Source organism: Molothrus ater, chromosome Z (assembly GCF_012460135.2).
Source record: "Molothrus ater isolate BHLD 08-10-18 breed brown headed cowbird chromosome Z, BPBGC_Mater_1.1, whole genome shotgun sequence".
Lineage (NCBI taxonomy): Eukaryota > Metazoa > Chordata > Aves > Passeriformes > Icteridae > Molothrus > Molothrus ater.
The window spans coordinates 31,246,255-31,271,491 of NC_050511.2; the positions used below are offsets into that span (position 1 = coordinate 31,246,255).

At 35.4% G+C, this 25,237-nt stretch overlaps 1 protein-coding gene across 5 annotated transcripts in view; it reads right to left on the reverse strand.

Moving 5' to 3' along the window:
- The window catches only part of NFIB (nuclear factor I B), a 169,999-nt gene that overhangs the window by 17,697 nt on the left and 127,065 nt on the right, over nt 1–25,237 (reverse strand). For 2 of the 5 annotated variants that reach the window (XM_036402806.2, XM_036402808.2), the window contains exons 8-10: nt 22,660–22,844; nt 12,057–12,222; nt 8,471–8,553 (exon numbers count right to left, since the gene is read on the reverse strand). In XM_036402806.2, the coding sequence (XP_036258699.1) occupies nt 8,471–8,553; nt 12,057–12,222; nt 22,660–22,844 (434 nt within the window). The remainder of the gene's footprint in view (nt 1–8,470; nt 8,554–12,056; nt 12,223–22,659; nt 22,845–25,237) is intronic. The other 3 variants (XM_036402809.2, XM_036402810.2, XM_036402807.2) reach the window with 2 other exon arrangements.

The following is a 25,237-nucleotide window of genomic DNA, read 5'->3' on the forward strand; positions in this document are numbered from 1 at the left end:
CGATACTTTAAGAAAGGAAATAATTATGCTGTCTTTTTAAGCAGTGCTCTATATAATGTGTATTTAGTATGGTAAAATATAATCAATATCTTCTAGCATGCTTTTGGTAAATATAGAAGACATGCAATTTATAGAAAATTTGCCAAAATTAAACAAATTCTATGTTGTTATCTAACCATTTAAGAAGAGTAAAGATATTTTGTAACTGAAGTTTATTAATCAAGTGTTACTGAAAGGGGTATCACTTCGCAAGAGGTGATAAAATAATCTAATCGTGTTCAGACTCAGAAAAGTAGAATTTAAAATACTTTACTGCATTTTAATATAAAGACAAATGTACTAAATATTAGCTGAAACAAATTCTTCCCAGATCCTCAAATCATCAGTTCTGCCTTCACAGACTGTTCAAGCAACCCTCAGCAGCTCTGTTTATTTAACAGCTGCCCAGTAGTGTTAGCAGATTTATTGAAAATATATGCTGCTTATTTTTAAGCTTAAGAAAGTGAACTTATCTGGTTTCTGAAGAAAATATATGTTTTATTCTCTGTATAGTCATGTTTATATAAATTGCTGTACTATAATATATTATTAGACACTCTGAAGATAATCTTGCCGAGTTTAATTGCATTCAATGCATTTTAGTTTTCTCTGTCCATGTTCACATTCTTGAGATAGCACAGGCTACAGCAAACAAACTACAATAAACTGTTTTCACAGGAGCACAATTTATTGCAGTCTTTTCCTGAAAAATACAAATGCTGAGGACAAGACAATATTGCAAACCTGACCCTGTCTGGCTGTTAGACTAATAAGCTTCCTGCTGTTAAGGTCTGAGAAATGGAAATGTTAGTCTTTGATGTTTTCATAGGGATTGTTTCTTGTTTGTTATCTAAAGAACTCCAAGGGACCTTCTAAAGGCCATTAAAAGCATGACTAAACCACATGAAATTAACCAGAAAAGGAAACATGCAGTTTAAAAGTTTGCTAGAGGTAACTGTGAATAATATATTAAACATGTTTAAAGAAATGGGTAAGTAAACATTTGATTTAGTCACTATACAAAATGGGATCCTGAGCTTGATTTTAATAATGAAAACATAATAAAATATGTCAGCCCAGTTATTCAATGTACAGTAGACATATTTCTGCTATTATACTTAAGGATGTCATCATCTTCACTACAAATGCATATTTTAGAGCTTCTTAACTTAGCTATAAAAACTCAGTTGCAGCTGAAACAAAAGACTGAAAGGTTAAACTCTCCCACCCATCCACCTCTTTTACTTCTTCACAAAATATAAAATCTATGCATAAACAACCTGTGGCTGATTAGAACCATTAAAAATATACTAAAATCACAAACTTAGCATTACCAAATTATTATATTCACTTAGTTATAACTCAAAAATCTGGCAAGCACTTAACTTGTTATATAGATCTTAATTGCATTTGCCATTTGGGGAAAAGAGCAAGAGACTGATATATTGCATTTTAGTAAATTAGCTTCTGCACTATATCACTGTATTCTTCCCACAGTCTGTGTGAAAACCTTCCACACATACAGTTTATGTGTTAAATTTATCATTAAGAAAGCACCACAAAGTTTTTGAAACATATTTCATAAATGTTAGTAATGGCATGCTGCTTATTATATACAGTCACATGTACCTCGACTCACATACAGCCAAATACTGCAAAGAAAATAATGCAACATGTTCATTTCATACCTAATCTGTAAGCATGTACGTGCACATTTATAAGAAGGTTCATGCTCCATGAGACTCACAGTTAGTACTGTGTTCACTGCACCATGCTTGCAGTACAGACAACACCGTGGAGAGGTGCAGGTTTGCATGACAGCTGGCTCTGTGACAAGCCCAGGGCTGTATTAGTTGTACTGAAATACACCTTCCAATGTAAAAAACTGCTGTTCCACATTCCTCAGTTGGCTCACATAGATGCCCCATTGTCTTTAAAAATTAACCTGCCCGGAATTTTTATTTTTTTAAACTCTCCCTCATGTAAAACTTCCTCTCCCAAGTCACCCCTATTGAAAGATGTCTGCATGTCTAAGATTTAGAAATACCACTTCCAAAGTCTGCATCTGCATCCTTTGCATATGTTGAGTGGCTTCTGGGTAAAAATACTTTAGAATTTAATAGAACTCTGTAAGTCTGGACTCCTTTTGATGGAAAAAGTCTGATCTCAGCAGCAGTGGGAGGCTGCCCTGGGAGCAGGGAGGATGTCCACGTAGCCCAGAAGGGAAAGCTTGGGTGCATAGACATGACATGAATACTAAGCTTTGGAAGGACATAAGGCACTTTACTACAGTATTTCAAGTGCTATATATCATCTGGAGTAATACTGAAAGCTTTCTGTCTAGTTCTCCTCAGAGTAACTTAGGTACCTCTAAAACCATGCTACAGTGTTAGCTGGAGTGGAGAAGGCACAGTCATTCTTACCCACTATAAGCCACCCTAAAAGTATTTCTCTGCAAGATATGTGAAGAGGAGAGGCAGGAAACTAATTGAGAAAACTTACATTCCTCAGTAGAGAGTCATAAGAAATGGTCCCCAGGAGATATCTAATAACTGCTGAAAACATTACTAATTTTCTCAAATGTATGTTATGAATGAAAAATCAATTACCTGACTTGACATGTGACATGGTGAAAAGTCTTCCCTAGAAGGCTGCTGAACAGACTTGACCTTGAGTCCACAGTTCTGTGAATTTTTAGCAAAGCAAGCCACAAATACCTCACTACCATAACATCTTCCATCCTCAAAACATTATCAGTGATTTTCTTATTTATCTCTTATTTAACTACAAGAGAAAGAGGATGAGTCTATATTATGAAGTGGAAATGGATGCCCAGCCTTGCAGAAGATGAGGAATCCTCACAGGTAGTTCAGGCATTTTCCTAGTCCTGGATCCTAGGCTCTGCCCTTATTCCTATGATACACCCCCACTGCTGCACTCATGAAGCAGCTGAGAGCACAAAGCACTGCATGCATCTCTCCTGGGAGGCAGTGCAACTCCCTCATTCACCTCAGATATTTTACAGGAAGGGAACACAAGCTTGGAAGTGGACACAGGCCTGGAGACAAGCAAAGAAGAAGACTGAATGCTTCTCTTCTGTAGAATGCCAGGAAATTGATTTTGTTTTACACTTTCCAGAGCTGTGAGACATACTGATGTGAAGTTCTACCCAAGTGCTAGATTTTACTATAGCTGTCTTCACAGTTTAAACAGCACCTTGCAAGCACAACCATCCTGCAGTGTTTTAAGTATGCAAATCACACATACATTAAAAACCCACAGCCCAAAAGCTCAATCTTTAATCACAGTATGAATGATTTTTAGGGGTTAGTATTTAAGCAGATTTTGTAGCCTTGTATGTAAAGAATGGCTAAGACTAACATCCATTTCAAGTTTCTGTGATAGCTAGTGAAAGAAGAATTGTAATTTGGAAAGTGTAATAGGAGACTGCTATAGCTTCTGTTAGTTGAGAAGAGACCATAAAACTTAACATTTGCATATTGTCATTGTTCTGACTGAAACTTCCTTTAAATGTGTTTCCTTTCCAGCAAGCTTATGTGAAAGGTGACCTCTTAGCCATTTACATACCTCCCTGGCAATCATGTGACCCAGTTTTACGTCAAACTGTCAATTATGATAAGGGACACAATAAGAACAGGCTAAGTGTTGATAACCTGTTTCCTGACTTTACTGACAAGTTCTCTTTAGGAGTCCGCCTGTGTTCTTCTTTCAGCTGCTGCTGAATGCAAAAGTAACATCCACTCAAAACATTTTGTAAACAAATACTCTGTGTTCAGTGGACATTTAAGTTCAAAATTTCCATGATTAATATAGTATGAAGAGAACTACATTTTGAACTGTGCAGCTCAGTAACTAAAGGATGCATCTGGTAAGAAGAAATTTCTACTGAAGAGACAGGGAAGGCATTTGTGGGAAATAAAAAGCTATCTACAGTTTTCTGATCATTTTGGAGACCTTATTGCTATGTATATTGAAAAGGTCTCACTCATTATTGTAAAATCTGTGTGAAAATCATGAATGCAACATAGCATCATACCCAGAAAGTGGAAGCTTTAGTGAAAACCATGACACTGAGTTTATCAGTGCAAAAATTGGAAGAGTTCATTAACTCCTCAGCAATTGGGACAGCATTAGTTAACACAGTGAAAGTTTTAGAGATTATTGTTAACAACCTTAATAGCTATTCCATTTATTTATGTTTTCTAATTAAAAATAGAATCATCCATACAAGGCCAGAGGTGCACTAAAATTAAATGGTCAAGAACAAAAACCTTGCAGTTATTTCATTCATTCCAACAGAAACCTTATTTTTTTGTGGTATTATTCATCTGCACTTGCAATAAATACAAGTGTCTATCCATCCATCCATCCATCCATCCATCCATCCATCCATCCATCCATCCATCCATCCATCCATCCATCTTTTTAAACTATTTACACAGGCAAAGTATATGACTAGTATTTCTGGCAACCTTCTAGCATTATTGCCAGAAACAACATGACCTGACTCTAAGTGTTTGTCATTTCAATACCATAATAAATCCATGAAGTTGGAGAACCATGACACAAGGAGGCTAAATGTCATCACATAACTGTGAGGATCCTGATCATTAGGACTTTGTTACTGAATTAATGATCTGGCCATTAAAGTTACTTAGACAAAGGAATGCAGGCACAACTAGAATCTGGCAAGGAGTTGTGTCCACTTACAGAGGGCAGAATTTGACTGACTTTCCTCAGTTTGTTTGTTGTTTTTTTCCTCTAGTCTAGGCTTAGAAATCTTCAATAAATGCACATTAATAGGGAGGAGGAGGATGAAGGTGCACCCATATAACTGAAAAGATTACCCATCTCTCTTTTATTTTATTTAATTTAGCTAGGATGTCTCTCAGCAGAGATAAATAACAGTGAGCATTAGATTTGGCTTCAGAAAATACTTCCACCAATGACCAACAATAAAATCAAGAAAAATTTTCTCATTCAGTTACTAGCTCTTATCATGTCCCTTGCCCTCTCCCATGGTGTTCTTCCTGCAGTTATGTTATCAACACTTAACAAGTCTCAGAAGCTAATGCTGAATCAAAAAAAAGAAAAAACAAGTGGTCATCACTCATTTCTAATAGACAGAGGAGGTATGATATGAATTTTTTTACAAGTAAGTGCCAAGATATATATGATTCTCCAAATTCCTCTGAAGCAAGATGTTATTTTTTGTAACTATTTATGCCACAGCATAGAAATAGATGGCATTTCAAGGCAAGTAATGGGGAGATCCACCAGCTAGTGTATCAGAAAGTGGACTGCATAGTTATCATTCCCCATTAGAATCTAGTCTTTCTAAATATCAATGTTACAGGCTAAGTAATGCATATAACATCACAATTTCACAGTATTCACATCAGTAAAAGCCAAAAAAATTCTCTCACTGGCCCTATTAGGTATTGTCTTTCAAAGTTTTTTTCAGTGCTTCCTATCTAAATGTGAGTATTTAGGGTTGCTTTGCGGTACATGGTTTACTGGAACTTCTAGGAAGCTATCACTTTGTCCGGACTCCAAGTGAGTGTGTGTTACAAAATACATGTGTAACTTTCTAATTCATTGTGGTTACTGTAACTTAAATGGGCTACATAATGGCTCTTTTTAACAGCAAAAAAAACTACTCGTGGGTACTTGCTAATATTCCTCATAACCAGAGAAAATAAATCTTCATAAAGACTCCTCCAATGAAGTAAAAAAGGTACTAGTGACAATATTTATTCTTGAGGGGTCACTGTGCATTACAGGGAGGAATGTTTAAAAGATTTCTCTGGAACTAAAACCAATGGCTTTCTAATTGAAAATTTCTCTCCACTAATACAAAATGATTAATCACCTTATTTCACGTACCCCTTGATTTTTCTTTTCATTCATCATGGGTTGCTTTAAAGCAAATGCATTTAAAATATGCCACAAGAAGACTGGTCTCTTTTGAATTGTTGTAAAGTAATGAAAGGACATAGTAAATCAATCCCATTTGTGCCTTACCAAAGGATAACCTTTGCTCTATTGAAGTTTTTTAGACAATCTCAATGCTCTACGTTACTTTCTACACACACACACACACACGTGTCATCTCTAGAATTGGAGATGAAGGTAACTAATGAAGGTAACTAGTGAAGGTAATTAATTCATTAGAAACATACCTATAAATACTTAGATAGCCATATTTATCCATCTGAAAAACTTCAAGTATTCTGTTCTTTCAGATAGTTTCAGCTGGCCATACTAGTCCTTAATTTTCTACGCATCTGTAGGCATTCATACACTCAAACACACTCAGGCAAACACAGACATGTCCATTGCATATGTTAGAAGAGAATAGTGAGTTAAGCACAAAGACAATAAAACATTGATATTTTTAAATATATTACATGGCTCATTGGTCACCAATTGATGCTCTTGGATTAATACAATGAGACCATTAATCAATACACTTTAAAAAGGGAAACATTGGTTTAACACAATAGCATTAAATAATTTTTCTGCTTCTGAAGTGAATATGAGATTTAGTTTAGTTTCCCCTTCCCTTTAAGCCATTTGGCCACATGTTTTACCACGGAAGGGAGTATCAGACACAACACATGTCAGTACCAAAGACCTATGAGATCCCCTTCACTTTGATGTTCCAAGAACACTGCTGAAATTTTGAAATCTATTTTGATCTACACAAAGACAAAAATAAATAGAAGATGCCAAACATCAGCAATATATATGTCAAGTTCAGCCAGGACAAAATTAAAAATGCTTCTACTACTTTCTGGCATGTGATGAGAAGTCTTTCAATGAGCTTGGAACGCGGAGTTGGCCTAAGTAGGAGCAGCCTGCAGAAAGAATTGTGTCCAGAACTACAAAGGGGAAAAAACATATTACACATCCCTAAATTAAGAGGATGTCAGAGATATTTCAAAGAACACTGTTTAAAACTTCACAAGAACTCTACAAATTACATTCACTCTGCATAAAAAAGAGAGGTGTTGTGTGTGCTTTAAAAAACAATAATCATATGTTGTGTATCTTGAAAAAAACCATTTCATAGTAATTACAACATATTTCATAATAAAAAATCTTGGGGAGGTTAAAAAAAATCTAACAAAACAATATGGCAGAAAAGTTTTTGAGAAATTAATGGCTGGAGGAGCTACTAATAGTCACTACATATTTTCATAATAAAGTGTATAGATGTTTGAATTTAAGTCTTACTAGTCAAAAAAATAGTTGGCAATGCATCAGCTATTTTGAATAAATTATCATCTTTATGATTTTCTCTGATCTCTGCATGTGGTGACCTTTAAAATGGACATACTGCCTCCTTGCCATGTGAGTGGGTATGGATAGGGAGTTTCAGCTGAAGCAAGGGTCAGCTATATCTTAACAATGTAGAACAGGTAGGTTTTACTGAAAAAATGAAACAGAAATGCATATAAACTGCTGACAGTAACACAAGTCTGAGAAAAAAATACAGTATGACAAATACCAAGCCTACTTAACACCCTCTTTCTTATTGCCACATTCAGCTTTTCTCCTTGTAACATTTCTATTGCTGTGAACTTCAAAGTCCTATACTGTTAACATCTAAGAGGAACACAAACACACATCATAAAGTACATTAAAATACTAAAGGGTCTGAATTTATTTTTGAAATGTACCATTTCTGTATATGCATGGCCTTGCTACTGACTGCAGCTAATTTATTTGTATGCCATCATTAACCTCAGCTCTATATTTTCACAGTTTGGGTAAACACTTCATTTGCATTAAATTTGCAGCATTAATGAGATGTGAAATTTAAAATGCTACTTGAAATATAAATGGTGTAAGAAACTAGAATAAAAATGTGGTTTTGTCACGTTTGAAATCAGCAGACCAATTTAAACCTATTACGCTAGAAATGATAATGCACTGCCTTGAGAATTTGGTTTTACAACCGATCTTCTAAAAGTAAAATGAAGAAATGTGTTAAACATCTGGAGGAAATGGAAACAAAACTTGAAAATAAATAAACTGTATTTTTTGTTTTGAAAGTCTTGCTTATTTTTATAAACTGATTTTGAAATTAGTATTTGTTTCTTAAACACCTCATTCTACTTCCTAAAATCCTATTAAAGATTAAATGTATGAACGCCTGAAAAATAAAATATTGAAAGAAACATATCAGGAGTTCCTTAAGATGGGACCAATCTAAGAAAGAAAGAATAGTCTGAACTGATACTTCTTAAAGCATTCAATTTGTTTCGAACAAACATCATCTTCACATGACAAGTGCTGAAAACCTCAAGATTTCAGTCTAATCCAAGATACCCGTGGCAGCATGTAGGAAGGTAATACCACAAAAGCTTCTCTACATCATTACACCTATGTGAAACTTGCCCACCTGTTGCTGGTGTAGGAAGGATGGGTCTCTTGGGCTTAGTCCCACATATCGATTGGCTTGGGATGTGCCTGAGGCTGTATAGGCTGATTAAGGAAGAACAAAACATATTGATAAAAATACCAACCTATCATATCTATTACCTTGTGCAGGTACAGTACAAATATGAGAGATCCAGAGTTATGATTTTGCAATATATAGGAAGTGTCTTTGGCTTTCCTTTAAGAGAAAGCAAAAGAAATATTAGACCAAATTTGGAAAGGCATGTGTAAATTCCTATAAACTTCAATGGAAGCTGCATGTGTAAATCACAATGATGTCTCTTGACAATAGTAGTTCCTTTGATTAATTTTTTTCAACTTATTTCCTAATTTATTTATTTGAACTAATCACACTTTTAATTTCTATTATACCAATCTAAAGCAACGGTGAAATCACTGAAATTGCAATGCTGACAGAAAATATTCATGATCATGATATTTTTATTTCTGTAAAGGCCCTGTTTTTAACAAGAAAGTACCAAACAACTGTAAAAGTAGAACATAAATTCGAACAAAAAGTTTGGTTTGCTTATGTGGCATTAAATGAATTTTTGCAGTAATGGGATATAATCTGATTTATATTTTCCTAAGAAGGGAGCTAATTCTTACTGTGCAATATAACAGAAAACATTCAACTCCACCATACATCAGAAAACAATATTTTCTGAGGGGAGCGACTAAAACAATTCTCTCTCTACCTGCTTCAGAAAATTGAAGAAATCCATTTCTGAGGAGAAAGGGAATGTCAAGTGAAGCTAGGATTAGCTACAGGGAATGGATCCCCCACCTGTAGGACAAATTCCTCTCTGGTCTCTCCCAGTAATTCCTAAAAGTCATTATGTTCCTATGTGGCAGTTATCAAATTAGTTAGGTGGTCTTACTCAACTTACCAGTGTGGAGATGTCCACACTGCAATCTGTAGCATCAGAGCCTGGAAATTTGCTGGAAAACTAGCAAAGACTTAGTAGCAAAACTACTAAAACTGGACAGACATATACAAGCATGCCAGTGAGAAGCTAGATGAGAGTACTTACTAAACTGGCCTGCTAATATTAAGTTCACATGGGAAAAAAACCAAGAAAATGTATTCATTTTTTAAAAAATTAAAAATTCTATATACACTAAATAGGCTTTACTGAAAAACTATAATAAGAATTAACCAATTATTAGAAGGAAATTATGATGGAGGCCACAGGGTTCCACAAATATTATTTGTAAAGCATGATGTTCTTTCTCATTAATAAAAATTCTGCTATTGCACTTCAGAATGAAAAGCAGTGCAAATCATTTGTCAATTTATTTCCATCACACTGAATAATAATGATAATTTTTTGTCCAAGTTATATAAATATATAACTATATGTATTTTGGACCAATCAAACAGTCAATTACTGCAAATAAAAGTAAAACAATGTATAAATCATGCTAAGTGTTGATTTTCCCATTAGGTTAACATCAGTAATCTGTGCGGTGGACCTATTATGACTGATAATACAGTTTGACTGATTATACAGTTTATATGCATTCATATATAATTTATATATCAAAAGGACACAATCCCTCATTTTTATTGTTATTTTCTTCATCAATAAGCTATATTTCTTCATTTTTTTATGCTCTTACAGTTTTCAACCCAGTGTCAAAAGCCTATATCAAGGAGATAGTTTTCTGAGAATCATAACATACCTGAGCAGGTGAGGTGTATACCTATCTTGTAGGCAGTACAGCCACATTGAAAAAAAACTTGCATATAGGGATTTTTCCTATTATTATTTATGTGCTGTAGTGGCAAGAATTTACTTGGAAACTAATATGGAAGCATGGAGAAAGCCTTATTTTATGTATCTAAGCCAAGGTGTTCTAAAGGTTCCGCAGGAATCAGCTACTCAGGTTCCCATGAGTCGCACAAGAAACTGGGTGCTTATTTGATTGGAAAATATGATCTAAATAGTTCACTTGGTAGTAGAACAATGTACAGATTAGGTATGCTTTCCTATAATGATGATTAAGGTCATATAACCAGAAAACATCCCTAAAGAGTTCTGGCATTTACTGTGTTCTTTTTGCCACTTTTATCAGAAACCCTGTCCTCATCTAAGAGAGATATGTAGGCCAAGCACAATCATGTCAAAGTAGAATGAAACCACAAGTACTTGAAACTGTACAAGAATTTAGTTTTCTCAGTTTTCTGTTCTGGTGCAAATGTTTAGAGCATCAGCTTCTACTTTGCTGCTAAAACTAACTTTTCTTAAAAGGTCCAAAAACTGTACCAAAAATCACTAGTGAAGCTACAGACATACTCCTAGCAAAACTATTATACTTAAGACCTCTTAACAAAACCAGTATACTGAAAGAATAAATAAAATACTTCCATATATATATATATGTATATATATATTTATACTTCAGCAGTAGTTTCTCCAAAAGTTACTATCTTTTTATGATAAATGCTTAAAACAGTTTGCTTTTTTACATCTTATGCCTTTGAGTTTCACATCTTCCTCAGGTGCTAATGAAAAGTTTTAAAGAGGTATAACACCTGAAAAGGATAGTTTATGGTCTCCATTAATGGCAGACCAATAGTTAGGGAGTGTATCTGAAGTTCAAATATTAAATAGGTCTAGAACAAGTAATTTAAATGTTACAAATCCTAAAGAGACTAATACTTTTAAAGACTGTTAAGATTTTTTTCCAAGAATCTGGAACTATCTCCTAAAAATCTTGACTACTCTGTTAAATGCTGGTAACACGGCCATCTCAAATCCAAATAAAAGTTCAAGGACAACAGAAATTCAGAACAAAAATTCAGTTAAAAAGCAGAATTCTGCACCACTTATTATGAATATTCTGAAGGGAGAAATTAGTCTAGATATTTGCCTGTATTTCTGCAATTCCATTGAAGATAATAGGACAAATAACATGATCCTATATGTAGTAAAGAGATTAAAACATTGAAGTTAGAGTTTTTTACTTTCTATTTTAAAAAACAACAAGCACATACAGTGGATCTACCATCCCTTGTAGAAATTACAAGGAATGAAAATTTTCTTTTGCCACAACAGTTGTTTTTGCTAAAAATGACACAACCTATATTAACATGCAATTATCATAGCTCCGATTCAATATGTGTTTTAACAAGGTTTGATTTCTGTAGGAAAGTTCATTGAGGAGCAAATTATCCAGTCCCTGTTTGGAATTCCATCTGTGGGTCATTGTAAAACCTTACTGTCTGGGTGTGCTTCTCAATGTCTTAACAATGTCCACCTCAGATGAAAAAACACATTTTCTTTTCCTTGAATAGTGGTCAAATATGCAGGCTTTTCATTTTCATTTTGCTTGTCATGTCACAAACTTTGGTTTGTGAAACATTATCCATTGGTTGAAATTTTGAGAGGAAAAGCTTTGCAGTCAGACCATGTTTGCTCTCCATGTAAAATGATGAGCACTCACTTGGTCAAATAGTAGGAAAAGGCGCCTTTTTCTGGCCTCAATTTGAAATAATTTCAAATCTTTGATGGACATTTTTTGTTTCCTAAAGAAATACTTACTGGTTGCTGTAGGTGAAGATGCCTCACCTTCAGTGGATGTAGTGATGGGTTTAGTATCTGTCATGGTCAGGGTCACAGGTCGCACCGCACTGTGATGGGGAGAGGGTGCCAAAACTGGAGTAAAATGGCCAGGCACTTTCCCTACTACTTGACCACTGCTGTTAGGCTACAAAACAAAACCAAAAGAATGCCTTGTGAAACATACATGTTGTGTTTAAGGAGCCTACCTATCTTAGGGATTTCCAGAATTGCCCATCATCATAGCACCTGTGTTTTTGAATGTGCTGCTCTAAATAGGCTTTGTATTTCCATGTGATATTTTCACCAGACAGGTCCCTTTTCAGATAGGTAGTACTTTTTGGATGCTTAGGTAGCAGTACTTTTTGGTAAGCAGTCTTCCGCATTCTTCGTACCTGGGTGCACATGCATCAGATTGTTTCAAAATATTTTTGCTGCTCATGCAGTGTCTGTGAACCAAAATCCCATGACAGCAGAAGTAAACTGACAGGGCACAGGCTGTAATGTATGAAGTATTAAGAGCAAACAATTGATGTAAAACCTCTGTATTCACATGCCATACTACTCTGACTTGGAGGATAACCAAGACTTGACCACAGCTGTCCACAGAGATTTCTCACACTGGAAAGCTAACTAATGATTCACAATCAGGGAATAGGGTAGAGGGTTTGGATATGATGCACTATCATGTACACATTATAACATCTAGCAAAAAGCCACCTACTAAAAACGCAGAAGTGTTTAATAATGGGAACTTTGCAAGTCAAGAGTATAATAAGTAGACACTTCTTTCATAGATACAAGAGGCTGTCTGCATATGACCCTGTGGCAGGTACAGGTCATCAAGGTAATATGGTACTTTCTACATGTAGGCACATCTGAATATGGCAATGTTGACTGGTAAATATATGTTTATCCAGTGCTTAAACATACCTTAGACATTCTGCATGACTGCAAGTACTCCAAGGGTAAATAACTTGCAATAACAACTAGCACATAGTAAATGGTTTTTACAACAGCAGCTGATAACTTCTGTCTTAAACTGATTGTGTGCTCTATGAGTCACAAGTATCTTAAAAGAGTCATACAAACATGAAATACTTGGAATCTATTAATCAGAAGCATCATGTCAAATTAAGATAACCTAAAGACGTGGACTGATAAAGGACATAATTCAACTGATTCAAGGAAAGGTTAAAGGAGGTAAGCATGACTATGGTAATGAAATAATAACTGGACTGGCACAATTACCACAAGTATGTGAGAAGTATAAACACACAGAAGAGGAAGGAATTATTTGGAAAATACAGGAAATGCATACTTGGGGTAATGGAATAAAATTGAGAAGGAGGAAATTTAAAATTAATAGCACAAGAAACTTCCTGGCAGTATGATTCACTAAACTTTGCAAATGCACCCAAGGGAGAGTCTTGTTTAGGACATCTAAAGCTAAATTAGCAGAAAACACTAGAAAATACAAGTGCAAATGGAAACCAATATGGTATCCATAGGAACATAGAGCAGTTAGCTGACTAACTTCCCTCTCTAAAATCACAAGCCTTACAATGAAAAATAACAGTTAAAAAACCGCAGTAATTATGAGTGACAAACTACCCCTCCTAATGAGAAAAAGTTGCTCTCTAGACACAACTCTTGTCAGGAAGACATGCTCACTAAGTTGGACTGGATTTTCACTATGCTTCTAGGGAATCTGCTGCAGATGCAAGCCTCTTCTCCTGTCCTGGCAGCCCAGCTGTCCACAGAGCCTGCCGGAGGGAGTACCACCTCTCAGCTGCATCTGGTAGCTTGTAGGTAGAGTCACTGACCTGCAACCACAAGGCTGCCTCAGAAGCCTTAGGTTATGTGGTATGCTAACATCAAAAAGTAGCTGAGAATCTCTTACCAAAATGATCAACTTTTATTAAAACTAAGAAAGAAGATTCTGTGAAGTGTATGGATTTAAACAGACAGTATAATCAGCTTACAAAAGCAGCTGTCTCCAAAGACAGACAAGAATAAATTAGAATAAATTAAAATAAATTTGAAGATCACAGGAGACCATGATGATTTACAGAAATGTATCTCCTTATATTGTACTGTAGTGATCCCAGCCGGGGATCCAGTGGCTCACATGGACCTCAGCTTTGTCCTTATCCATATGGCCCAAATGAGCAAACACACTCCTTGTTCCAACAAAGATTAAGAAAAAGATTATACTTATACCCCATTTTCTTCTAAACCAAATTCTTCCCTGTGTGATAACATAATGGCAGTGCAGTACATCACCCTACTCCATCCAAATAGAGGGTGAAATCCTGTGCTTTTTGACAGCCATAGAGGATTTACCAGTGATTTCAGTACATGCAGTTTGTGATCTCCCACACCAAGTGCTTCCATTTCTTTTTCTTTTTTAATTCCCTGAATCTCCTCCTAAGTGGAATTTCTATATCTGTCTAACATGTAAAAGATAGTGCAGATGCATTACAATGACACTGAGGTCTTCTATTCACAGAAAAGAAACCTCTGAGGTAAAAAACAGTGAAAACTTGTTACTTTAGTAAGTTTAATTCTTATATTCCAAGACTTCACACTCTGCACATTAGATTTCAAATCTAATTGTAGGTAAGCACATACCTGGTGTGAAGTTTACAAATACAATTCTTCTTCAACAGTCGAGCTGTCTTTGAGATGTAAACCAAGGTCCTCCTTTTGACAAAGATTTTCATAGGAAATGGTACACTTGAAATTTGCTTTAAACTTCAGTGTTTTTCGTAAGTGTGCTACTTTTGAAAACAGAGTTTATGAATGGTACACTTATACTCTCACAAATTCTATTAGAGTGACATCTATCATAAGAAGCCTTCAAAAAACATCCATATTTGTTTTTCTTGCATGCAGTGAAGAAGAGTGGAGCAATTAACCAAACTAATATTTAAGTTATCATAACTAGTTTGCAGTTTAAGATTGGAAAAGTACTCCTAAAAAAACAGATCATGTAATTGCCCTAGAGTTATTGCTTTGGACTGTCTTCAGATTGGTGCAGATAGTGCTGCATCAGTTTATAGTCAGTTCTCACTTCAATGGTTATCTTTGGAAACACAAAATTAAAATGATAGCAGTATAAGCTCATGAACATCGGCTCTCTCAAGTGTCTCAAGTCCTCCAAGCTGCTTTAAGTTTTCAGTCCAAAAAGGGAAACCCTTTTGTCAGAAACAGCTCCTTCATAATCTTGTTGAAAACTGACAGCTAGAAAGAATTTCTGTGACCTATTCCCCTTTTGTCCTTTATAGTTATATCAAACAATATTTTAGCATGGAAACTACATATCTATTTGGACACTATCCACTTGAATTAAAAGTACTTACAAATACTTACAGTACTTCATTTAACTCAAATTAATTTTTCCTTATACAAAACAAATTCAATATTCTAGTTCCAGTTTTCCTCAAGAGATTCTTACAGACAAATGCATTGCAGGTGAAGAATCAGCTGTTACCATCAAAGAGGGCATCAATATGTCTATATGATGGATTCACAGAGGCGATGCCTGAGGCATAAACCTCAAGCAAATTCCATAGAGGCAGATGTGTTAGATAAACAAGCTGTGCATTGGAAAATTTGTGAGGAAAAGAAGTAAACATAATGAAGGTCTGGGAATGTTAGCCCTTATTTATGCAGGCATATATTTTTCTGCTCTTGGATTGAACGCTAATTTATCTTCAGATCTGCTATAATTTTGATCTTTTTTAATTCCACCATCTTGGTTTGCCACAGTTTAATTCATTTATGTGCCCAAAGGCAAAGGCAAGTTGCATTTGCTGTCACAGCTGTAACGTAACTCAGAATATGAGACTGTTGTTATCTGATGGTGTGCACTGTGCACATTTTATTTTAATCCTCAGCTCTGAAGTCTGAAGAGAAACCTCTAACCAATATGAATGTGGACTTTCTTAAAGTCAGGATTCACTGTATCTCTTTTCCCTGATAGGATTTTTGAACATATTTATAATCAGTATTCAATCAATCTCCTTTCAGACTTTTGTTCACATACATTCCTAAATAACACCATATTTAACCTTAGTTATTCAGGTACAATTCAAGACAGCATTTTTTCATATAGTCTACTACTTTCAGTGTTACAAAAAAATATTTCTGATGCTATAATGAAATAGAGACTACTAACATCTACAGATGACCTAACCAAACACAACAAAAGTTTGAAACATCTATTAAAAAATTTACATGAACTATTTATTGCTTAAATTATAAAATATATTGGATGCTCACATATACACTTAAAAAAAATTGTAATTATACTTCTCAATTCCAAATGAAATAATCCAATTTTCCTTGAAATCTTAAGTACAAATCATCTTCAAACAAATAATTAACAAAGGCCAGAAATTATATTAATCTGTGTATGTCCTAGGTATAGCTACATATGATACTCTGCTAGGTGTTTCAGAAAGAAGTTACAAGGCTTAACTAAACATTATATTACTCCATCTAACCACTACACTTGGAGGATAACATATTTGCTTCTCAAAACCCAGGGTTTTAATAGAAATTCTGTGTTTCACAATGTTGTCATATTATAGCTAGGTGATAACCCAGTGAATGCAGTTTAGTCAAACTGGATATCATGCATTTGGAAATACCATTTCACCCATTTCCTCTCAAGAATTCTGTTTGCTTGTAAAGGTGAAATTCCAGTATTATGGCGAAAAATATTACTATAAAACCCTATAGCAGGGTAGTTTTGAGAAGGCTGATTGAATTAATTTTGTTGAAGAAGGTATAGGAGATAGAGTTTTGGATATTTTGGTCCTTTGTTCCCATACCAAATATCTTACATTAAAAATTGTTTACTAGACACGCCTCTGAACCTGGAGATCATAGCTGATAAGTTCTGTTTTTGAGCCCAGGTCATTGTGCTGTACAGTGCCCACGGAGAGTGATGAATGTTTTAGAAAATTTACAACTGAAAGAAATCAGAAATATCTTCCATTTTTCTAATTTCCCTCTCTCCTTTTTGTCTAGGACACCCTAATTCTCTATCACCTCTAAAAATCGAATGGCCATGTTATTCTCCCACCAGACATAGCTGAATGGTACAGCAGTCAGTTTCACAAAATGTGTGAAACACATATCCTCAATTCATTACACATCTGGCTAATAATGATGCTTCTGAGACTCTGCTAAACATAAGGAAATGGCATTACTAGAGTACCACCAGTGTGACTGTAGAAAATGCTGTACAGCATTTGAACATGGTGTGCTCCGTAAAGGATTTGCTTCTCATAAATCAAGGCTGCACAGGTTTCCTTTCTCTGCTATTGAACACTAAAGTAGCAACAGGAATGCACTTTGTCTTCTTTTAGTGCCCGTTACCACTTTTCAGCGGAATGAATCTCCCTAGCTTGCCTATTAAGAATCTGAGTAACTAATTGTGACAGCATATCTTACACAGACCTCTCGAATACCACACCAGAGCTTTATGTCGTATGACATGCAGCTACCTGCATGAAAAATTAGCTTTAGAGAAATACACCTTGCTGCCAGTTCTTGGCTGACAACATCCCTAGTGTGCTTTCTATAAGAAATCAAGGTGTCGACTTTGATCTAGAAAGGCCTAAGTCTCATTCATTTAGTGAACTGATGTATGAATTTTCATGTTGATGTAATGCTGCCAAAACTGAGAGCAACTGCAGAGTTTCAGCAATCCATGTTCAGACATGGATCTCATAAGACAGTCTAGAGTCCTACATCCCAAATCACAATTTTACCTGTGATAAACTTTACCTGGATAAGTTTGGGTGACAGAAGCATGGGAAAGAATTCTTTGTAGACAAATGTTCAAAATATATGTTTATATTACATAGTATTTCATGCACTCTGGAGAATTAAACTCATTCATTTAGAGCAGATTAAATACAAGATAATAATTTACAACTGCTATTAAATCTTAAAACAGGTTGTCAGTAGATAGTGTTAAGCTAGGACTCAACCTTTGCCTCCCAATTGCAATTAAAAATTGCACCTTGCCTTATTTAATCTTCAATAATTCTTAAAAATTACAAGGAAAGACTTGCTCAAGAAGCTGAAAATTATTAAACATCAACAAATAAAAGAGGTCCTAGCTATACCAAAGAAACCACATGCACACAATTTTACATGTTTTGGCTTACTCTGCTAGTATTCTCCCAAGAATCAAGAGGAAACACTTTGACCAGCCCAAAGAAGATCCCTTCAAGATCCCTTCATCAATACCAAATGACTGTAGTTATTGTATTGAAGAATTTAAGACAAAGCATCTGCCTAGCATCCCTGAAGAACGTTTCTTTCATTGAACAAAACGTTCAATATCCCAATCCACTACAGGAGGAAAATAAGTGGCCTCATCAGCTTCCGGAAACAAATATTCTCAAGCACTACAGATATTTCTGTCTTCAGACAAAGATAAAAGCAATGAAAAGACAAAGCTGCAAACTAACCCACTCTGCAATAAAGTATGTTTTATCAGACACAGGAATTTTAGGCAAATATGCAGTCATATATACTGAAAATATGCAGCAGCTCACTCAGCCTGTAGTGAATAACACATGTAAGCCATTTTCTGTAAGAAGAAAACAGTCCAATACTTAACTCACATCAACTTCAGTTAGTTTTACCCTATCATGAAAACAGCATATTTCATCATAAATATCACAACATTTGAGCTAAGGTTACAGAAAAACTGTGCCCTTCATAATAACATACTCAAAAAGCTTGGAAGATTGTTTGCTTCTGTTTATTTGGTTCAGTCAGAAAAAAAGATAATTCTTACTGATATCAGGATGTTCCTCAGCAGGATTCACCTCAACTGTTTGCTTTACTGCATTTCTTTATCACACTTGCGGATCCTTTTTCTGAGATTCGCTACACCTTCATCAGGAAATTATTCCATTTAACTCAACTGTGAACTATGTTTGGAGGTTTTGGTTTTGATTTTAGCCACACAAGTGATGTTGTGCTTGACTGTTTTTTCAGGCTTATTGGATATCTTATTTTGATACTGTATATAATTCTTACACTCCTGAGTAATAATGGATTTCATGTGTGTGCGTATTTGTGTGCGTGTGTGCATCTGTACTTGTGTACACAGATACAGAGGAGGTGATATTTTCTAAGATTAAAAGATTCACCCATCTGGAATCATTCTAAAAGGAAATACATGCTGGAAATTTGTGGTAGCTTTGAAAACCTCACTCTACGTGGATAAACCCCATAGGAGGATTAGACACATATCGATTGATTAGTTTTTGATGAAACTTGCATTGAATAATCAGTAGCAGTCAGGGACACCTGTACCCCATCATAATACAGATCCATCCTCACACATAAAATCTCAACCAGTAACATGAGTACCTAGCTAAGAAGGAAAGCATTGAAATAAATATACTAGAAAGGGCTTAGCAGAAATTCTAAATCAGTGGAAAGTACAACAGTTCTCAAAACCCTGGGAACTTACCAGACTACTAGCTTGAGACAAGTCCAGCTCTATATCTAACAATATCTATTTCTGTTCAGTACATTTGTTTGTTTATTCTCCATATTGGGCAGGGGATGAAAAGCAGATATTCATGAAACTGGCAGCAACAGCTCCCTTTTGTTTAGGATCATCCATTGTTGAACCATTTTTCACTGCAGCCAAAGGGCCTGTTTGAACTTCCTGACTGTTCATCACACATAATTTGGACTATTTAACATTATGTCAAGAAAATTGCTCAGTGCTTCCCATAATGGGAACCTATGAGATCTCTATATCCTTGAACTAATTTTACTTAAAGTATTCCATTGAATAGCATGACTGTCTCCCTATAATCAGTGCAGCAGTAATGTAATTAATCTCAAAATTGCTGTGGGGAGTACAAGGCATCTCAGTTGCTTGTCGTAACAGTCTAAATTAGTGTATTACTGAAAGATGTTCAGGAGGAACAGTTCATTTTAGGTAAATGCTGTCAGGGTATCCATCCTTTCTATTTCTCCAGCTAAATTAAAACTATCATCATAGTTCTCCTTTTGAAATCCAAATGAGTATGTTTTGAGGTGGGAAAGTATAATTAAATTTAATGTGGTATTCCTACAGATGCAGTTTTGAATTTTATAATAATTAAATTTGTTTGAATAAAAATTCATGTTTTATTTAGAAAAGAATAAATGGTTTGGCTCAAAGCACCCTATTGTATCAGAACAATTCCCTTTTGTCACTGAAACTTCACAGACAGTTGCTTCTTCTTTTCCTAAGCAAAAAATTTATCCTGCTGTTTTACTTTTCATACAGCCAAACTTTAACTATTTTATTTAGTGATATTTTGACTAGGCATTCAACTGCTCAAACTTACAGCAAATCTAAGAGATGAACTTCAAAGAATTAAATTTTTAAAATATCCCACTGATAATAGTGATTAATGATAATAAATTATGGTAAATATATGATGCAGATGACTGAAACTGAATATTTTCTGTCATTTACCCTATCTCCTCTTGTCAGGAACTAAACCAAATCTCAAATGAAATGAAAAATATTACCCTATAAAAGGTTATGAAAAGTTATGAAAGTAGTAAACTTGGGCTAGTTAAATCTGTTATTCCCTATGGAATATACAAAAATATGAAGTCTTCTCAGTTTGCTACTAGTCTGTAAAAAATCATCAGACTAAAATTTAATCTTTTAAGGTCAAAAGATTATTTTTTCAACCAGAGGTAAGGGAAAAGAGTTGGGAAAAAAGTTGAAAGCATAACTCCTGCTCAATTAATATACTCTCCAATGTTAAAATCATAAGACAGCACATTTTTCAACTGAAAGAAAGTCAGATACTTCATTTAGATGTCGTTTTTTTTGGTAATGATCCGAAGTAGGATGTGGAACAATCCAGAGAGATTATCACCTAATCTGCTCTTTTAACATATATAAGAAATCAAAATGTAAGTAAAACAAGCACTGAATAATTAAAGAAATGCATAACAGTAAGAGCCTGATTTAATTTGCATAATTTTTCCCTTAATAGTGCCTAATTAAGACATCAGTTAAAAAAAAAAATCCAACAGAACTCTGAGATTTTCCACACTGAATTAAAGCTAAGGACTTTTAATGGGTGTCTAAATTAGACTTTGTTATTCATGGAAATTTTACACAAATTAAAATCAGGTCCTGCATGCAACATTCCCAGCTGAGTCTCAGAAAAAATGCTATACAGGATTGAAAGAATTTTAATCCATGTGCAGATAGCAATTTGTATTCTGAAGTCAACATACACTGCGTGCAGTTTTTTGTTTAATTTGCAGTAATACTGTAACAAGCAAAACCCACATAGTCAGAATTTCTCTCTTCAAAGTAAATTTTGATTTTATGGGCCCACCTTTTTTTCCTTTTTTTTTTTGTTAATTAAATATATAGGAAGTCACGCAACTGGGACCAGGAAATTAGCCCTTGGGGACGATAGCCACCATGAACAGTCTTCACAGTCCAAAGGGTACATATCTGTTTTTCAACTGAGAAATTTTGATTCAGTCTCAAGTTCCAATGCTGCTATTACCAAAATGAATGCTGCAAGGCCTGTCATTATTGGTGAAAAAAAACCAACCTTAGCCCAAAACAAAATACTGTCATAGCAACCCCTTCATCCCTGCTAAGAAAGTCCATCCAAAGGAACCTAACTCTTAGTAGAAAGAAAACCTGTCTCCAGTTTTCATACCGAAGGCTCTTCCAAAAAAACATGCTAAAGCACTAGCAACACGGCCCCACAAGAGCCTTTCAGGAAGGCATCAAAAAAACAAACAGCCTTAGCAGCAAAGATTACATTACACTGACATTGGACATACTCCAGGTATTGACAGACCAAGTCTCAACTGCAGTTTATCCTGTAGTGCAAATCACATGGTAACTGTGCGTGCTGATGCTATCATGGAAAGCAGTTTTGCACACAGACCTTCACAAATGACTTTACTAATGAAAAACATGTCAATTTCCAATAGCAGACACAACTTTGAACCCGTGCAGTTGCCAGGAATGCATCTGCTACAGCATGTTCTCTAGAAAGGGAAGAAAAAAGAATTTGTATGTCTCACTATGCAAAGAAATATCAGTGCCTGCAAAGAAATATCAGTGCCTATAAGTGTTGTGCTCACTATGCAAAGAAATATCAGCGCCTATGGAACAGGGCAAGTACTAACTTGCAAGAGTTTACTTTCATTGCCAGGCTATAAATCTACCCGTATGTCCACACGGGTACTTGGACATGGGTATGTACCATCACGCTCCTTGTAGTGGAGCTTTGCCTCTGGTGGCCCAGCCTGCAGGAGGGGTGCAGGACCAGGACCTGCCCTGTTGCTGCTGGCAGGGCTTTCAGTAGAGGAAAACAAGTAAATATGATTAACCTGCACCCTCTATTCAATCATGATGAACAGGATAAGTTATATCACTTATATAGCAGCTCCAGATTTCTCTAACACCATAACTGGCTAGGCACCAGTCTAGATGCCTTGGAAGACACATATTCCTCACAGAACTGGTTTTGGAGTTATTGACATAATTTTACAGTACCTGGCTGGTCTGCGGGCTGGACGGGTCGTAAGAAGGTACATAGTTCTTCAGAGTATCCTGAGGATTCAGGTGGGGAGGATATCTGATCGTTGGATGAGAGAAGTAGCTAGATGGGGCAGGAGGGAGAATAGCTTGTGCTGGAAATGGCAGTGGTGAAGGTGGAGGTGGAGTTCTAGTTGAGATGACTGGAGAAGATAAAATAAAATTAAAATTACTTCGCATCTTGTTTCTTCTAAAATTCTTCACCTCTGTGTTACAGCAAAAAAAATAAAAAGTCAGTTATAAATCAATGTATTGAACTCCTGCTTAATGGCATTTTTACAGAAAAACTTAATGCCTTCCCATTATCTCAGGAAATGAAAAGTGCAACTGTTTCAAATTCATAAATAGTGCATCTTGTTTTGGTTTTGTGGGTTATGCCATCATAGTTTTTTCTTTTTTTTTTTTAAACAGGAGTCATTCTCCAGCATAAAGGTTCTTCCAATTACACAATTTTCCCACCTGGAGCCCAAAGAAATCAAATCAAATACTAAATAAAGCCCCCACTTTTATTTACAGCACTCCAACACTGAGGAAAATCACCAAGAAACGATGATTCCTTGCTGCATTGCAATCTATCCTCCTCATTTGGGGACAGGACACTATCTACTCATTAATATTGCCACAAATATTTGCTGACCTTTATGAAAATGTTAATGAACGTTCAACTTCTTCAGTACCTGAGAATCCAATCGACCCAATAAAATTGTCTTTGACTAATAAAAAATTATCTACACTACCCATTTTTATTATTATCATTCTCTTTATTTCCAGCCCCTACAAAAATAAAATTTTCTACCTAAAGACTGCGTGTAGTGACTAAACTAACCATGTTTTCACAGTGCAAGGAAGGTACAGCTTGTCCTTCTGGTGCCCACTTGTCAGTCTGGAAGTGTGGAACTTTGTTCTATCACACTGCAGAAGAGCACACTTTCCACCCTTACTACACACCTAGAGAGCACACACTTGGTGTATTAAAACAAGAGGTACTTAGTTCAATGGAAATGGAGAAGAGACAGGGAGTTTCCATTTTCATTAGTGGAAAATACAAAATCAGGTCTTTAAAAGCAAGGATGTTTATACACTGTTCAATGGTTCTCTACTGTATCAGCACAAGCACATGAACACTGCTCTTCTGGACCACCTTTCATATCTCTGGGTTTCTTCAGCTTAACTTTTAAAGGACTTCCTATATTTTTGGGCATTGCTCATCGGCGTAATAGAACAGACTACAAAGATTAAAATGGGGTTTCCCAGCAAGTAAATAATTCACCAATCACAAGATAGGCTATGATTGTCACTCAAGTATGTATATTATAAAACTATACTCTGAATTTAATATAAAGATATACTCATAAGTGATTTTGGGTATTTTTTTTTGATTGGCTGGGGTTTTTTGGGGGGTTTTTGGGTTCGTTTGGGTTTTTTTAGGAGGTTCATTTTACTGGCAGCTCCACCAAGTTCAGTTTAAACAAAATACTAGTTACTCCTCTGGCATGTCAGAGCTATGAAAAACAAACACAAATAAAGTGAAATCTGTCCCTTCCATTTCACCCATCATCTCTATATGCTTGAGTATCTGCTGGTAGTGGAAACCTCAGAGTGACCAGAATGAGTCCAGGACCATTGTAATAAAAATAAGTGGATGTTAAGGGGAAAATAGTCCTTATTGATGAGTTTAAAGGGAGCCACTTGAAATCATGGAGGAAAAATAAAACAGAAACTTCTCAAAGCAAAACTGCATGAGAAGAAAAAAACCAAAGTTTTTTTCTTTCTCAACCAAAGAAAAAAACCCAAAGTTTTCAAATCTGTTTTACTCTAGTCACTCAATTCTGCTCAAGAAATTAAAACTTTTATATGTAGTTTATGTCAAGGAGACATGATGAGATGTTGAAGAGACACTTCTGAGGATTGTGTTCTCATCTGAAAACCAGGGTCAGTCTCACCTATAAAATTAAACAGACCATGATGCTGGAATTACCCTGTCATTACTGACAAACTCTCAAGACAACATGCATTCTGTCACATTTCACATATCTCATCCTTACTTCAAGTGAATTTTTACTTCAAGTGGATTTACTAATGATTTCAGAAAACAGGTGTTGGAAAATACTTAATCAGGACTTTTTAGACTCAGCATTCAAAAGAAGCACTGGTACTTATTTCATTGTGTCACATAGTGAACATGGTTGTGACTTCTCTTGTGTATTAAATCCTGCCATTCTGGTATTTAAATACAATATAGTCATAGCAACAATAATAAAAAAGGGATTTAGGTGAGAGGATGAAATAAAGGGAGGATTTTTCCTCTGTCAGTTTCTTTATGCATTGTACAGTTTATTTTATTCACTGGTTAATCCTAAATCCTTTTTAGTGACTTCCAGCAGTCAGATTACCTGAACAGCTAAATGAACATCCTTGTAAGGATATCCCAACCTTTTCCATTTTTATTTTCACCAGTATTATAAATTGGATTAGGTCTCTAAGAAAGTCTGCAAAAATGCATCACAATCTGATTATAGCAAAGGAGAACAGAGCA